General features: G+C 39.8%; 2 protein-coding genes across 15 annotated transcripts in view; one reads left to right on the top strand and one right to left on the bottom strand.

The window, feature by feature from the left end:
- Positions 1-3,302, top strand: part of ARFGEF1 (ADP ribosylation factor guanine nucleotide exchange factor 1) — a 90,265-nt gene extending 86,963 nt beyond the window's left edge. Inside the window, exons 37-39 of the mRNA XM_033069256.2 lie at positions 33-171; positions 1,007-1,124; positions 1,859-3,302. Of these exons, the coding sequence (XP_032925147.1) occupies positions 33-171; positions 1,007-1,124; positions 1,859-2,023 (422 nt within the window). The 3' untranslated portion in view covers positions 2,024-3,302. The remainder of the gene's footprint in view (positions 1-32; positions 172-1,006; positions 1,125-1,858) is intronic.
- Positions 3,303-5,667: 2,365 nt separating this feature from the next.
- CSPP1 (centrosome and spindle pole associated protein 1) overlaps positions 5,668-16,168 on the bottom strand; it is a 64,945-nt gene continuing 54,444 nt past the window's right edge. For all 14 annotated transcript variants that reach the window (XM_033069266.2, XM_033069281.2, XM_033069326.2 and 11 more), the window contains 5 exons: positions 15,798-15,853; positions 14,439-14,502; positions 10,927-11,042; positions 10,624-10,774; positions 5,668-6,715 (listed from right to left, as the gene is read on the bottom strand). In XM_033069266.2, the coding sequence (XP_032925157.1) occupies positions 6,501-6,715; positions 10,624-10,774; positions 10,927-11,042; positions 14,439-14,502; positions 15,798-15,853 (602 nt within the window). In that variant the 3' untranslated portion in view covers positions 5,668-6,500. The remainder of the gene's footprint in view (positions 6,716-10,623; positions 10,775-10,926; positions 11,043-14,438; positions 14,503-15,797; positions 15,854-16,168) is intronic.

Here is a 16,168-nt window from a genome sequence, read left to right as displayed (position 1 = left end):
AAAATCTGAATGGATGCTTGGAATTGCTGTAGGTTTCAAAGGCAAATCAAAGCCCAACCTGCTGAAGCAGGAGACGAGCAGCCTGGCCTGTGGGCTGCGCATCCTGTTCCGCATGTACATGGACGAGAGCCGCACCAGCGCCTGGGAGGAAGTCCAGCAAAGACTGCTGAAGTAAGGTCCATGGAGCTGAACCTCTTCTTTATTTCTGATGTTAAAGAAAGGGGGTGGGTTGTTTAAAAGGATAGACTTTCTCTGGTTGCAGTAAACTTGTAGAGCTAACACATGTGGTGGTCACAGCTAATATTAAGAGTTTTATGTTCTGTGGGGAGTGCTGTGCCTCCAGCTACTGATGCTGTCTCTCCTTCTTGATCTGACTGCATGTTTTGCAAGGAGAAAAGGATTTTTGTCACCTTTTTTTTTTGTACCATGTGGGTAGATGGGGGCTTATTACAGCTCCTCTTTAAAAAGAAAAGCAACTATCACCTAAACCCTATTTTTTTCTTTCACTAACCTCAGGTATTATAGGGAACTGGCACTATTTGTTCTGATTTTCAGAAATGAGAATATAATATAAGCAGCCTTGTGAGCCTTTGGCTCTTGGTCTGAATGGTTTTTTTAATAAAGTTTTCAAGCAACTGTTGGAATTAGGGAGGTCTTCAAACCTCAACAGCAACACTTTAGGCTAAGACTAGGAGGCAGAACTGAAAACTGCCTAGATACATCAACATGAGATGTTCCTAAAGTCCACATAACATTTTGTCACATGCACAAACAGTATAATCACATTTTGTGAGCTTATTTATTACTGAAATCCTAGGACTTTGGGTTTGAGTGGAACAAAGTCACTGCTTTCTGTTGTTAACCAGGCAGAGAGCAGCTTTCATAAAATAATGCTGTTCTACACCAGGGCCCTACACTGCCAGAAGTTGCAAAGCCAAAGCCCTCTCTTTGCAGTAGAGCTCAGAAGGACATGTGAGTTGTTATTTTTTGTGTCTTTTGTCTCCAGTGTCTGCAGCGAGGCTCTGAGCTATTTTCTCACTCTTACATCAGAAAGTCATCGTGAAGCCTGGACTAACCTTTTACTCTTATTTTTGACTAAAGTCCTGAAGATAAGTGATGAAAGGGTAAGTAACTGTTTGGAATGATGTTTCAGATGACATGTACAGGTGAGAAGTAGTTCCAAACTGGTTTGTCACACACAGTTACAGACTTGACTTTAAAAGCTCCTGCTGCCCTCTAGACACTCTTGTGTTGAGGGAATGTACATTCAAACTGCACTTGACAGATACTGACACTAATAATTCAGTGTGAAGGTGCAGTGAGTGATAAAGTGTGTCAGAAGGTTAAAGATGCTGGAATCTTCTAGAAGTGTGTGTTAAATTGTTTTTACTCCTCTCCTGCTGAGGAAGACAATTAGTGATGATGTTTTATTGAAAGAATTAACTCTTGTTTCTGCCAGCAGTGCTGCAGATACATGTACACCTTGACCTTCTCCAAAGCAATTCTGCAGTAAATAAATCCTTGTTAAATTCTCCTCTGTTTCTAAGAAAAATTTGCTTTAATTATTAAGTGAAAAAGGCCAACTGCAAGAAAAAAACTCATAGTAGAAAAATATTTCCTCTTGGAGAATAAACATTAATAAGGAGCTTTGTGTAGCTGGAGAGCATCTGTCAGAGTGCATCACAGCTGTCTTAGCCTTGTTCTAGCACTGCTAGTTTCAGTTGTAAAGGTGTTTCTGCTTGTCACTTTGTGAGTTTCTCACGCTCATTTGGGAGCATAGTTAAAGCTTTTATTTTACAGTGTGCTTTCTGAGGTGTACCAATGTATAACAGTCATTTCTTGTTTGTTTTCTCCTCAGTTCAAAGCCCATGCCTCGTTCTACTATCCTTTGTTGTGTGAAATAATGCAGTTTGACCTTATTCCTGAGCTTCGAGCTGTTTTGCGAAGGTTTTTCCTGCGGATTGGTGTGGTTTTCCAAATATCCCAACCACCAGAACAGGAGTGTGGAGTAAGCAAGCATTAGCAGATAGTGACACTCTGTTACAAAGTTTATATTCCTCAGCTAAATAAAAGGACCAGGTAGCTGGGCCATTCTGTCTGGATCTCCATATAAATGATTTCTTTCTCTGGCAACGTGTATCCAAGGGTTAACGGTACAGACGCTTACAACTGTAATTAAGGCTTGCAACACTCCAGTCCCTCTCTTTCCTGGCGGATTCTCTCTCACCGGTTTCTCTTGCCTGGCTCATGCTGAGCACAGAGCCAGTTTATAGCACAGTCCCCTTGTCAGCACGGGCTGCAGTGTCCTTTACTGTCCTAGACAGCAGTATAGCAAACAGATCTTTGTGGCGGGTGTGAAAGTAAAATGTACCCAAAGAAACATATATATGTAAAGGTTTGAGCTTCTGCGAGAAGTACAACTCAGGAGAGCTGTATTTTGAAGGATAAAATGTTTATAGTGAAAAGAAAATGGAGATTATTGTTCATGGAAAAAAAATATTTAGCAACTATGTCTGATATTCTAAGATTTTTGCACACTCAGGCTGTCTGAGACATTGGTAATCATCCTTCTGTGAAAATGTACAGAGATGCAGGTCTGTAATATAAACTCTTTAACACTATACAGTTCTTCCCAAATTATTTTATTTCTGTATTACTGATTTGTTGAAAGCCCATAACTCTTCCTTGTTTACCAAATGCACTAGAAGTTTGGGTTTCTCTTTTGGGTTGTGATTTTTTTTTCCTTTTTTGTTATTTTTGTTTTGTTTTGTTTTGTTTCATTGTAGCCCAGAAGTTATTGTTGCTGACTTTTGTCAAGAGCAGCGGTAGAAATATCACGACTGACATAACTACCTGTAATATACTTGTTTTAGGGCTTTTAAATATAACGAGCCATTGAAATGATGATCCTTCAAGGACTGGAACTTGAATCACTGCAAACAAGTCTAGGTTGTGTCTGCTGTCAGATGTTTTTTGTTTGATGTAGATTTCACTCTTATGTACAGAATTTAATGTTGGATATATTCAAGTTAACAAATCTGGCATGGTTTAGGGATGGTTAAATTTATTGGAAATGTATTCATACTGTGAATTGTGCTCTGATGGTTAACAGACGAGATTGTCAAGCATTCTGTATTACAATGGATGTAGAAATTTTTTTCAGATGGACAAAATGTATATGGTACAGATATGTAAAGTTTTCTATGTAAAAAAAATTCTGTACAACTTTCTGTACAATATTTGGTTCTCATCTGGCATATTCTAATCAGGTTATAGGTCAATAAAGTTTTTGAACTCTTTCATCAGTGCAATCAAAACCAGTCTAATCCACAGCTACTTGTTTTACAGTTTGCTTTGCCTCTCATGCTTTTGTTTCAAAGGAGCAATCCCCAGGCTCTGGGAGCAGAAAGCTGGGTGCCCTCTGGTTGGCTGAGGTGCCTCTTCTCACTGTTAGAGACAAATGCAGAGGGAAAAGGAGTGGTAAATTCAAGGAAAAGGTGGGCAGGGCTGGAGGAGAATAGAAGTGCTGTCTGAACTGGTCATATGGACCCTGTAGTGCTGCACAGATAGAATCAAGTACTGCACTTTGCTGCTCTCCGGGGATTAAATGCAAACACCAAGCAGCTGATGGAGAAAGGGGGAAGGGCTGGGATTGCAGTTCTGCTGACCTGGAGCACATCAGCCAGCTCAGCCTTGTCAGCATCTTCAATTTTGTAAGTAGAAGTGGAATTGGATTGTTCTCCTGTGTTCTCACAAAACTCCTGACGGGCACAGGAGAGCAGTGTGAAGAGCAAGGCGGCGTGTGAGGGAGCCTCCTCTGTGTTTAATGGCAATGCGTCTGCCACAGCCATTCACAGCAGGCTCCAGAACGAAGTGTAAGCAGTTCAATGAAATAGCTATGGAAAAACCAGAAAAGGGAATTAATATGCTATGACCTGTGATTCAGAGTTTGCTCACAAAGTTAATTGGAGTGGAGCAAAGCCAAATAGCAATTGCCAATGTCAGAAGGGGGAGAATTGAGGTTATTGGAACTAATTGTAGCCTCTCCTCTTGGGCTGTATTTTACTTGTTCAGTTTGTTGTGCTGTGTTTAAATCTTAAACTGCTGTGCTAGGCCAGACCTGAGGTCTTTGTCTGTTTGACAGTGATCAGTAATAATTTTTGCAATGAGTCTAATGTGTCCCATCCCTATTCATTGCCATACTCTCCCCCATGGCTTTAGCAAACTCTGACACTGTTGCACTGAGCACTATTTAAACAGCCACTGTTCCTTGTGGGTCTGCCCAATTGCTTTCTAATCATCTGTGGTCAAGACAGAACAGTGAGTACAATGAATTATCTAAAAGCTTGGGCAGGGATTGTGGGGCTCTTTCTGGTTTTAAACTTCACTGCTTCATTGTTTTGTTGTGTACTCCTCTTTAGCAATGACATTTTTCTTTTACAGCCTGGCCTTCTCATGCCTTATTTACTGTTTATGTGGAAAAGACCTGATAGCTGTTTAATTTTGGTTCAGTGGGAGCTCAACTTTGGTGTCATCATAATTCTCCTGTGCTTCTCTTTAGTTCTTGCAATGCCAGAGCAGCATCGGATGTGCTCTGGCATCATGTTCAGCTTGCAGCTCTCTGGACATTCACATCTATGGTAACTGTCAAAAATCTGGGGTCAGAGGCAGAGAAGAGGATCTCTTCTAGTCATCTCAATATCCATCAGGGCTGGGACTGCAGACACATTTATTTTGCAGGTCAGGCTGTCATGATGAAAAGTTAGAGAGGCAGAAGGGCCCTGCCAAGAGCTAACCTTTGGAGAGGCAGAGAAAGCTGAAGAAAGATCTGGAAAGGGAAGATGCAAAGGACTCTGAGTGTCTCGGGCAGCATGCTGAGTGCCCAAGGCAGGGTAGCTGCAGGGAAGAGTGGAATTGATGGTGCTAAGGGCTGCTGAGCAGTGAGGTTACAGTAATTACAGTGGTTTCAGGCCATGGTACAGGTGAAAAATGGAATTCAAAGAGGGATTGTGCCACATCCTGGCCTTGAACTTCCAACTGTGACATTTATGAAACTTACTGCAGTGAAATGAGAGTTGCTTTTTAGGGGAACGCTTCATGCTTCTCTTAGAGGAAAACTCCAATTAAAATTAAGGGAATAAAGAATAATTAAACTCTGTAGACAGATGAGGAAGAGAAATTCTGCATCTGGCCTGGAGCTGGTACAGTGAATGTGTCTCAAAGTTGAACCTTGGGAGGCGGAGCGCCATCAGGGCAGGTGACAAAGAATAAAAGGCAAAAGGTGGGCTTTGGCATGAGAGGGGGGTAAGTTATTATTATAAAGCTTTTTCACAAATTTATTCCCCTGTATCCAGGAAGTCCAGACAGAAGCAGCTGTGGCTGGGGGTTACACCAGTGCCCCTGCTTGAGTGCCCACTGCTGTCATAGCCACACTGCTGAACCTTCTTACTGTTGAGCCAGAAATTCAGGGTGAGAATTATCCTCATTTGGCAAATCCTCTCTGGGAAGGAATGTGCTAAGCCCATGAAGACGCTCAACACCAGTCGGTTTGAAGTGCATCTGTCAGCAAACATTGCCTTCCCTCATCATGAACTGCTGTAGCCTTCACAGCCTACAAAAGCTTGAAGGTGGCAGTGTAGTAAAATAAAAGACCTTTGTAAAAAGTCCTTGTTTTCATCAGTGGTTTATTAGGGTCTTTTCCCCCACTGTTGATCAGGTTTAGGCATCTGGGTGGGAATTTCCTAACCAAGAGGAAAGTTGCAGCATTACCCCTGCTTTACATTGGTTGTGTAGTTCACTGAATTCCTAAAATCTTGTTCCATGTCCTTCTTTCTAAAGCTCTGTGCTCTTAAGCAACAGATTTTCCATGTGTTTTTATTTCTTCGGAGATAGCCTTAACACTCCAGTTTGTTCATGAGTAAATGAAAGTTGAAGTAATAAATTAAGAAAATTGAAGTCTACTTTCACAGTTTTTATAACAAAAATAATTTTAGTAACAAAATACTTTATTAACTCTTCAATCAGAAACTTAAATATATTCAACAATATCTGTATTTTCAGCACATGACAAGTTAGGGAATTTAAGACACATTGCTGATAATCATTTTTTCCCATGAAAGTGTTAGCTGTGCTTTCATGCAGGACAGCATTTATCCTGTATGAAAACCAAGTGTCCATCTTCAAGTTACTCACTCTTTGGGTAATGCCCTTCTGCTCTTGGGCTACTCTAATGCTAGAAAGTTTTGGAGTTTGACTATAAAGCTAAAAAAATCTTTGATTTAATATCAAATTCACACACACCACACTCTGTTTTTGAGGCTGAAATATAAGTTATATAAAAGTGCAAAAGCTGCCAAGCTGTTCCTCCATTTTCCACATCATGGAACAGAAAATATCCCTGTGCTACATCTCCGTTCCACTCTGTGTCTGTTTATTCTTGCCGTTTTCAATTGCACACAGCTGCACGCGGGAGCCTCTCCCTGCAAGACTCCACGGCGGGGTCAGCCGTGCGCGGTGGAGAGGCCCTGCCAGCCCAGCGGGAGTGCAGGCTCTGGGGTCAGCTTCGCTGGGCTCGGCTGCTCCTCCAGGAGTCTCCGGAGCGTGGCCGACGTTCCCGGGCGCAGCCAGGGCTCAGTGGCCACGGTGTCAATGGAGCTGGCGCGGGACTGAGCGCGCTTCAGAAGGTCTTCCACGTCCCCTAAGGAAATGTCATCACCTGAGAAAGGAGGAGAGCAGCACGCGTGTTAGAGGGGAGAGAAGCTCTTCCCATCACAACACTGGGCAGGCCTGGCTGCAACCAGTGCATCAATAATGCTTGTAAATGACATTTCTGCTTAGCACACGTTTGATGTTCTGGGGAACTGTGGCCCAAGAGCTCCCCACCCGCAGCTCAGCAAGGGGATGAGGACACAGGCAGAGGTGGGTGGACTTGGCAGAGGGTTCTTGCTTCCCAAAGAGCTTCTATTTAGGGAGAAGTCAAACCTGACACAGCATATATGCATATATGCATGTTAAAATAAGGCCATTCAATTACAGTGACCTGACTGAACCTTGCATAGACAGTCTCCTACTGAGCAAGAATTGTTTTAACTCGGTTTAACAGCACAAATGCAAGTGAGCCATGCATCACAGCTCAGCATAGCTCAAAACCTCAGTGCAATGTCAGTGAAACTGGCTAAGCTGAGATCTTCCAGCTACGAAATCAACCCCACCCAACATAAAGTAGAATGGCCTTGCCTTTGAACTCTGCGTCATTATCACACTAGACTCCACTATTACTTGTTTCAATTCTGTCAGCAATCATATGTACACAATAGCTTAAACAAATAGTTCTTAGTGTAGATTATCAACAACATAAAATTTTTCTCTACATAAAGGGATATAAATGTATATATTTCTCTGTGCTGTTCCATTTTTTGGCCTCACAACATTTAAATTTTACATAGATCAAAAAAATTGTACAAACCCCAGCTACCTATAATGACTGCAAATTGCAATGTTTTCCTCTTAAAACTGAGTCACATCAATGAGGAGGTTCTGGTTTCTTGGTGTTTAAGGTGGGCATAAAAGTGTTTAAGGACTCTAGATTAGGAAAAAAAATATTTTTTGCAGAAACATCATAATTCAGGCAAAGCAAAATTTTATATTCTTTAGTGATTAAATAATTCACCTAAGCAATTAATAAGTGCCATGTAGTTTCAGTATTTGGATGACTTTTACAAATTGCAGGGGTTTATTCTACAAAAATGATGAGTTTATAAAAATGAGAATTTAAACCAAAGCTTCTCTGAACATTCTCATTAAAAACTGAAAGTTGCTGTCTAAGCATAGGTGTGAGAGCCCAAGGCTTGGAGAAGCAGCAGGAGTGCAGGGGTGAAGGGAAGGACAGGAACTGCACAACCCCACATACACTGAGAGCAAGGGCTCAGTTTTCCTCCTTGTCTGTTAGGTGGGATTGCAGGTTATAAAACAAAATGCCAAATTCTTTTGGAACAAAAAGTACTTGGCATGAATCATTAGTTCTGTCACATCATACAGATCTGATCGTCCTCCAAGCCTTCCCAGCCTGGTTAAAACTTGTCTGCAACACTAGAAGTGAGAGCAGACCTCCCTCTCTCTCGGGCCTGTCATCTCTTGTGCTTGAAGCAGAGTGAACCCTTTGTCTCCTAAATCCTGGGTTAGATGAACTCTCCCGTGGGTTGGAACCCACAGTTTTTCACATGTGTAGGTTGAGGGGTTAACAGCACACAGCAGGAAAAGTGACACCTAAAGAAAACTAATTTTCTGTTTGCTGCTTTAAGAGATGATATCTAGCAACAATAAAAAGAAGGTTGTTTAGAGACAGACAAACTGTGAATGCCCCGGTCAGAGCACTGCATTTCCCCACACTTAACTACTTCTGCCTTTAAAGCAAAGCCCTTAAATCTGGCAGATGTAAGAGCCAAGATCAACTGTTTGCCAGAGGTAAGATTACAGTGTACATCACTGGATCAGACTCACTTGGTGCTGCTTTTAGAAAGCACAAGCAGATCAGCCACACTGCACACCTTCATCATGAATTTCAACACTTTGCACACTCTGTAAAAAACTGTCCTTAACTGGGACACATATCAAGACTCTTGATAATTCAGTTTGCGTGTGGGGGCTGAGGGTAAGGAAAGTTTTTCCTTAGCATGAAATTCTGGTTTAGAAACTGAATGGTATCTGGATTGCTGTAAAACACCAACAGCAGCACATCTTGTGTGCCCAAATGTGAGAATTCCCTCTTCTCTATCTGCTCTTGTTTATGTCCTTAGGAACACACATACACTGCTTGACAGAGATTCTATCTATGGCTTGCAGAGACTCCATCACTCGAATATTCACCAAACCTACACTGATAGGAATTTTTTTGGATGGCTGAAAACGAAGAAAAAGGCCTCACTCCTTTCTTCTAATTTTCCAAGTAAGAAAATAATATTAGGATGCCTTTAGGATTCCCACATCAGTCCCATAGGAGAAAGTGAACTGCTGTGAACAGAGCCTCCTTATTGAAACAGATCAGCTCTTAGAATTTATCAAAGCCTGTGAATTGCCATCCCTAGTCATTTAAAGGGAGGATAATCAGATTCCATAGTTATTATATATTTGAGAGATTAGTTTTCTCTCAGCAGTGTCTCTGAGGGCAGAGGAGAAATGACAGTCCTGCTGCTCAGAAAGCAAGAGGATGGCACAAGGGCTCTTTCAGACTGATAGGGAAAAGGAGAAAAAAAAACTTGGCTTCATTTTTTCTGTAACATCCCTGAGCACAAGGAGGGAACACGAGGGCAAGCAGCAGTGCAGCCTGAACAAACACAGCTGAGCAAGAGGATCTATTGCTGCCTTTCCAAGAGGCACAAATGCTAAGGATGTGTGATGGGTCCCGATGTGCTCCAGAGAGCAAGCTACATACAGACATTTTTACATATATATATATATATATATCAAAATTATATTTATCTAAAGGCTGAAGCTCTGGAGGCTGTGACAAACAGAAGGCAAGCAAAATAAAATGTGTAGTGCATGCAGTATGAGATAAAATTATAAAAGAGGTGAAATACAACAAAGATACGGAAGTAAAAGTGTTCACATAGCAAATATATCTGGGTGGAGTAAAACTAGTAAAGAGTTTATTTAGATTATAGAAGAAAATTAGTATGAATAGGGTTCATTTTTTAGTGACTTAAAAACTACAGTGAGATGGTTAAGCCAAAAAAAAAAAAAAGCATGAAGTGCTTGTAAGAGTACCCATAGCAACAGAATCAAAAATACTGCCAGCATCTGTACTCTCATTAAGTTTATAAAAAGGATAGTGATACTGTAATTGCCTAGACAGCATAGCAACTACCTCCAAAAAAAGGGAGACTGCAGACTCGTATGAAAGAATCATTAGCACAAAGTGTATGAACTGGGTCACAATCTATGTGAGAAATTAAAGGCCATTATGGTTGCCATGATTGGTACTTCATACACAAAAGGGATCTAGATCAGGCAGCCAGCATTTGGAGATGCTCCAAGACACCTCCCAGCACCTGATGTAAGAAACATGGAATGAATTCAAGTGTGTGTGCAGTGAAAGAGGTATCAAATACTCACTTACTCAAATACTGAATGATCATTAATATTAACAAACCACTAGAAAATCAAATTAACTAGAAACTGAAGTACCTCATCATACACAATTTCTCTGGCATATCTTCATGCTGGTTGGAGCACAGACATCTGACTCCCAGGAATGCCAATAAACTCATACAGGCACCTCATCATCATTCATCACTCGGGTGTTTTATTTCTTCCCACTGCCATTTCAGCTGTGCAGCTGGATATCCCCATCCTGCTGCTCACACTGCAGTGGTGCTCACAGGAGTGGCTGACCAGACAAGAATATGAGAATCTTTTCCTACTCTCCTCCTCTAAACTTAGTCTAAAGAAGTTGTGCTGCGGGGTGCTGGGGAAGCCCTTGTACCAGCTAGAGAGCTCTATAAATAACTCCTGTGTTTGAGCTGGTGCTCACTGCTCTGCTACATGAAGCCTACTATTATTTGTTCCTTTAATTACTATAATTACTTAGTGTTCACTGTATCATCTCTGCTACAGGGAGCATACCCGAGGAAGGAGATTTCTGCTGGAGCTCAGTCAGTCTGTGCAGTCGCTCCTCATTCTTGCCTTTCACGTGATCAACATCGAGGCTGAAGTTGGAGTGCACAGAGAAGCTGTCAGGCTGCAGCAACGGTGTCTGCCCTCGTGGGACTTCCTCCTGCAGAGAATCCAAAAATGCACAAATCCTTCAGTTAAACAGTATCCTTTTTAAAAGGGGAAATAGCTGCATGTGTACTCCCTCAGGAGCCACAACATGGAGCCACTGTGAAAGCACAGGAGCTGTCTGACATTACATCTGTCAGTTCTTACATTTACAGCACTCTCCAGAGCTCTCTGCCTTAGTCGTCTCCTCTCCCTTGCAGAAGGTGGATGCTGTGGTAATAAATTCACTTCTTCTAAGGCAGAAAATGTTTCCCCATTAGCACCTGGAAAAACAGGTGAAATAATTTTCAAAGAAATCAAAACACCAGAGAGTGCTCCAACCTGTTTATGTTTTGAAAGAAGGCAATATATTGTACTTGCTCCATCACAGGAATATATTTGTTACAAATCCTGTTTCTACCCAGACCTTTAAAGTAAATGAGCACTCAAACGAGCACAGCACCTGTACTTGAAAGAGAGAGCACTTGGAAAATCAGAGTCATAACAAATTATGTTTGTGAATATGTTACATGGAATACATAACAACATTACATGGACTCTCAGTGTTACATGGAATACGGTAACACAAGATTTATGCCTTAATCACACATCCTTGGTCATATCTCTGCCTTTTCACATACTAAAATGTTAGAATCTGTCCATACAAGAATAAATAACTACTTTTTGATCATACTTGTATCACATTACTGTGGGGGGAGTTTAATCTATTTTTATAATATACAGGAATCCTAAGGTCATGTCTCTGCTTCACACTTGCCTATTTCCCCTTCTTTTGCTGACTCTGGAAACTCTTTCAAACATAAACTGCTTCAAACAAGACCTTTGTTTTTTTCCTCCAGGAGCAGTACCCCTGCCTGGGGCTGGCTGATGGCTTTGCTGATGCTTGGTGCAGACAGTGGCTCTGTTTCCTACTGCATCTTCAGGAACAGAGCCTCCCAGGAAAAGGAAGGACTCTGCTCAACAAAACCCCTACAGAATCCCCTACCACCAGCTACTCATTGTGACAACAAAGTCATGTTTTGGAAAAGTGGTTAGACCAATATATCACATAAAGTAAAAAAAAAAAAAAAATTAAAGATAAATGTGTGTAAATTCTAAACATAACAATTAAACAATTCTTTTGGTTGAAAATTGACTTATACTTGAAAAATAAATTTGATTGATATCAAACAAGTTCAGAATAACAAAAATATTTTTCTTCTTTTATATTGTCAGTTGTTTTTTTCCCTAAAAATACATTTTTTATTCTCCTCTCATCTTTTCTCTTCCCCAGTTTCTGCAGAGGTCTTATCACAAATGTTTCAAGTAAAAACTCAAAGTGTAATTTTGAAATGGTGTAAGGCTAACAATTCAGAATTCCAGCTACAAGAACAGCTGAATTTCACTATATTCAAAATAGTGCTGTTACTCTGAATATAAAAAATGGTTTAACAATGTGAATTTGTCACAACAAAACTTAAGAATTTATTTGTACTATTAGAGTATCATCAGTATCAGACGCTACCTGCTCCTGCAAGCATCTATCATTCAGATCCTGCTGCACAGAGATGCTTTTAAATCACTGCATTAACACTAATGGATTCTAGGCATTTTCAGTGAGGCAAAAAAAAGGGGAAAAAATACTAATAAACCACTTCGTATCTAACTGCCTCAAATTTCTGAGCCCTAGGAGATAAACATATGTAATGCTGACTTAACAGATGTCAAAATTGAGCTGGATTTTAAACCCATGTAGAAAAACTCAACCAAAACAGAGGGTAGTGTTACACTCTTCTTGAAAATGGCAAACACTGTTAAAATACACCCCCTGTATTTCACAAAAGACCCTCACACAATGTGAGCAGCACAACTCACAGAGAAGGCAGCCCACAGTGACAGTTTTCATTTTTAATTTCAGAGATGGAAGTCACTAGATTCACATTCAGAATGTTAGTAGCTATTTATAAAGCCCAAATAATGCAAAGGATAACACATTTTTGATTAATGCATACAGCTCACTTTTGAAGAACATGGTTTTCATCAGTCATAAATGATCTGGGGGGGAAAAGGGAGTGGGGGGAAATAAATAATAATAAATAAATAATAAATAAATAAATAATATATTATTAGGTTAACTCCAACACCTCACTAAACTGCAAGTACCAGCAGGATGGGAAGAAGGGAAAAGGTGAGAGGACTATCAATATCATGAGCCTTATGAAAGTGGTGAATAACCAAGAGCATCCCATTACAGAGGTGGCAGCCTCAGAGCAGATGAAAGGACACAGTTTACAGAAGGCACAGGCGGATATTTATCCTCACAATACTGTTGATGGTAAACAAAGATTCAAAAATGCTGATTCCAATTCAAGAAAGGCAACCTATGAAAGGCCCAGCTTAGCAAGACTTATGAAATGCAATCAGGATACTTGGCCCCAGCCCAGACTGATGGGTCTCCTGAGGCATCTCTTCACCACTGGGCTGTACTAATACACCGTAATCCTTAACCTGGAAAAGAAGGTTTTGCAGACTACAGAAAGAACCAAATGCACTGAACAAGGCTGAAAGCCCTCACCTTGTGCTCTTCCTAATGCCAGGTTCTACCCTGTACTCCAGGACTTGCACATTAACAGAATGGGCTTGAACACACTTCAAATGAAAAAAATCTGCTTTTAACCAAGGCCAGAGAAAATAATCATCAGTTTACAGAAACACTGTTTAATTAAAAAGTACCTGCAGGACTCTACTGCGTCTCCCCTACAGCCAAGAATAAAAACCTTGCAAGATGATTTCCCATAGATGACTGAAAGAAATTTCAAGATACTGAAATGCCTGCTAATGAAAAATAACATGTAAAGGCCTGAGCTGGTTGGGTTTTCTAGCCTTATTATTTCTAGTAACTGCAAATAAAACAGCACTTTTACATCCACGCATATAAAGGTTGAATAGAGAGACATTACATGAGGCAGCCTATACAAAAACCTTTAGAAAACTAAAAATCTTCTGCTTCAGATGATAAGTGACAATGTCTGTAAGTATGAAGTTGCAAGTAAAATGAAATAATATGTGAACAGCAGAAAAGTGACTAATTTAGAATGAATTGCTATTTTATACCCATATAATCATACTTAAAATCAAGCACGCTTGTAAATCAAAAGAATAACCATGAAAAGAATCGCTGACTGCCTAAGACTTTTGTATTTCACTGTGGATAGATTGCAATTGCAAGCTCTGATTGCCAATAAATTATATTATTTGCAGCAGAACAATAGAAAAACATTGCCTATGCTACCATTGTAACACATTTCCTGAATAAATATCAGCTTTTCCTTACCCAAAGCCGAGAAGTTGTCAAAAGAAGGCCCTTGACAAGACTAACCTCCCAGACAAAGCATGAAGAGCACAGAAAGATGCTTTCTCAGGAAAAGATGTAAGGTGGTAAAGGGCAAGTGAGCAGCATTGTTAAATTTAGGTGTCATCTACACAAACTGGTTGCAGTAAAATCTCATAAATCTCTGCCTTTTAATTTGGAGACATAACTTCCTAATACTTCAAACCAATCACCATAGCTACAACCATTGCAACTTCTAAAACAGCAATAATCATTTTAGAGACACAGCTTTAGACTAAACCAAGTGTCTGTACACTCATACCATGGTTAAGGGGAGGTGCACACTCACCAATAAAAGCGCTATCTGATTCCAACAGGGAATTTTTCTGGAATTCGCTAGATTTGTTGCTGAACTACAAAAGTGAAACAGAAAAAATGGAAATTCAGAGGCTTCAATACAGTTCTGGGGCCAAATAATAATTAATGCAAATTAACTGCCAAACCTCTGCAAAGCAAAGAGTAGCTCTACAGTGTTAATATTCTACTATCCCCGACTTTGTGGTCCGAAAAACCCAACACATTTTTAAAGAACTCATATTCTCCTCAAGCATAAAGGGTTTTTTTTTTTTTACTTTTCTGTTGCTGAAATTGCCTACACATGGCAACTGTTGTGGTAATTTGTGTAACACAGACAGTTCCATCAAGAAATTGATCTTCATCACTCTGCATGAGGTTCAGAACAGTCACTGCTCAAAGTGAGCTTTGCAATTAAGGTTTGTACGAAGTATTGATCAAATGAAGAATGATTCCTTTTGTTTAACTTATCCCACCACAAACAATCTTTGACATTAAAGCATTTAAAATAATGAATTTCTACAAAATAATATCAAGCACTAAGACCAATACTCATAGTTCACTTCATAGTTGCAACCATTTGTTACAGAAATCCTACTGTGGAATAATTTATGCTGAAAACCACTCTAAAATCAAAGCAGTAGAAACAATCAGAGGAAACAGAAGAGAAGGAGAACAGAAGGAGAACAGAAGGAGAAAACAAATCTTTTACTGCAAAGCATTGCTCTGAATGATAATTTCAGGCATTAAATTACAACTATAAAGGGCATTAATGTGATTATTTTTTAAATAAAAACTGTTTCATTTCTGCATTTAGTGACAGTATTATCCCCAGGGTTAATGTCTTCGCTGTTGCATGGTCTCCTGTTTTTCATTGTTTCACATTCCCATGAAATACAATTGAACTCTGTTATTCAGTATTTTGGGTTAGTGCAGGATTCTAATTTGATAGAACTTTATTTTGCTCTTTTCACTAAGTCAGAAAATAAACATTCCATCTGAGCAGATCCAATTCTCGACTGCCAAGTGCATCACTTAAACCACCCGAATTCAGAGCAATTGTTTCTGGCTTGGCTTTTTCTACTAATTCTCACCCCCCAGCAGCAATCTAACATATATGAATATAAAATAAGTACCAATGAATATAAAAGGAAGAGAGTTAAGGAATCAGGCCATCTCTATATACAAAGATAAGCAACTTGTATGTCAAGTTTAAAGAAGTTGTCATTTGTGTGGACCAGAAAAAGAAGTAAATTCATTTGCTGTCTTGTTAAGTGTCATTCCTTTCTCCAAATCAGTGAAAGACACAATATTTCTCACACTTGAAATATAATAAAAAACCTTTTATTCTTACCAGGCCCATGGTTTGTGGGTAGCTGTCCAAAGCAGAATCATCGTGATCATCAAAAGCTACAGAGACAAGAGACAAAACAACAGGGTTAACATAAAAATAGTTAATAACAAAACATATTTTATCAGCTTATTATTGAAAAAATGAGGACGAGTATGCATTACATCTTTAAATATACATAAATTGTGCTGAAGGAACGAGTTTTTAAAATGCATGAAAGCAACAATTTTTCCAGTTTCCTTTTGTAAATTTAAGTAGAATCAGAGAAATCAAACAGAAGTCTGTAGTGTATTATTTCTAATCTGTTTTTTGGCTCCTGGCAGGGAATAACAACCACAGCAGGGACTGCAGAAAGCCCCAAGAGTAAATGTACA

The sequence above is a fragment of the Catharus ustulatus genome, chromosome 1, assembly GCF_009819885.2.
Source record: "Catharus ustulatus isolate bCatUst1 chromosome 1, bCatUst1.pri.v2, whole genome shotgun sequence".
NCBI classification, from domain to species: Eukaryota; Metazoa; Chordata; class Aves; order Passeriformes; family Turdidae; genus Catharus; species Catharus ustulatus.
Note: the sequence above shows the minus strand (reverse complement) of the source record. Positions and strands in the feature narration are given on the sequence as shown.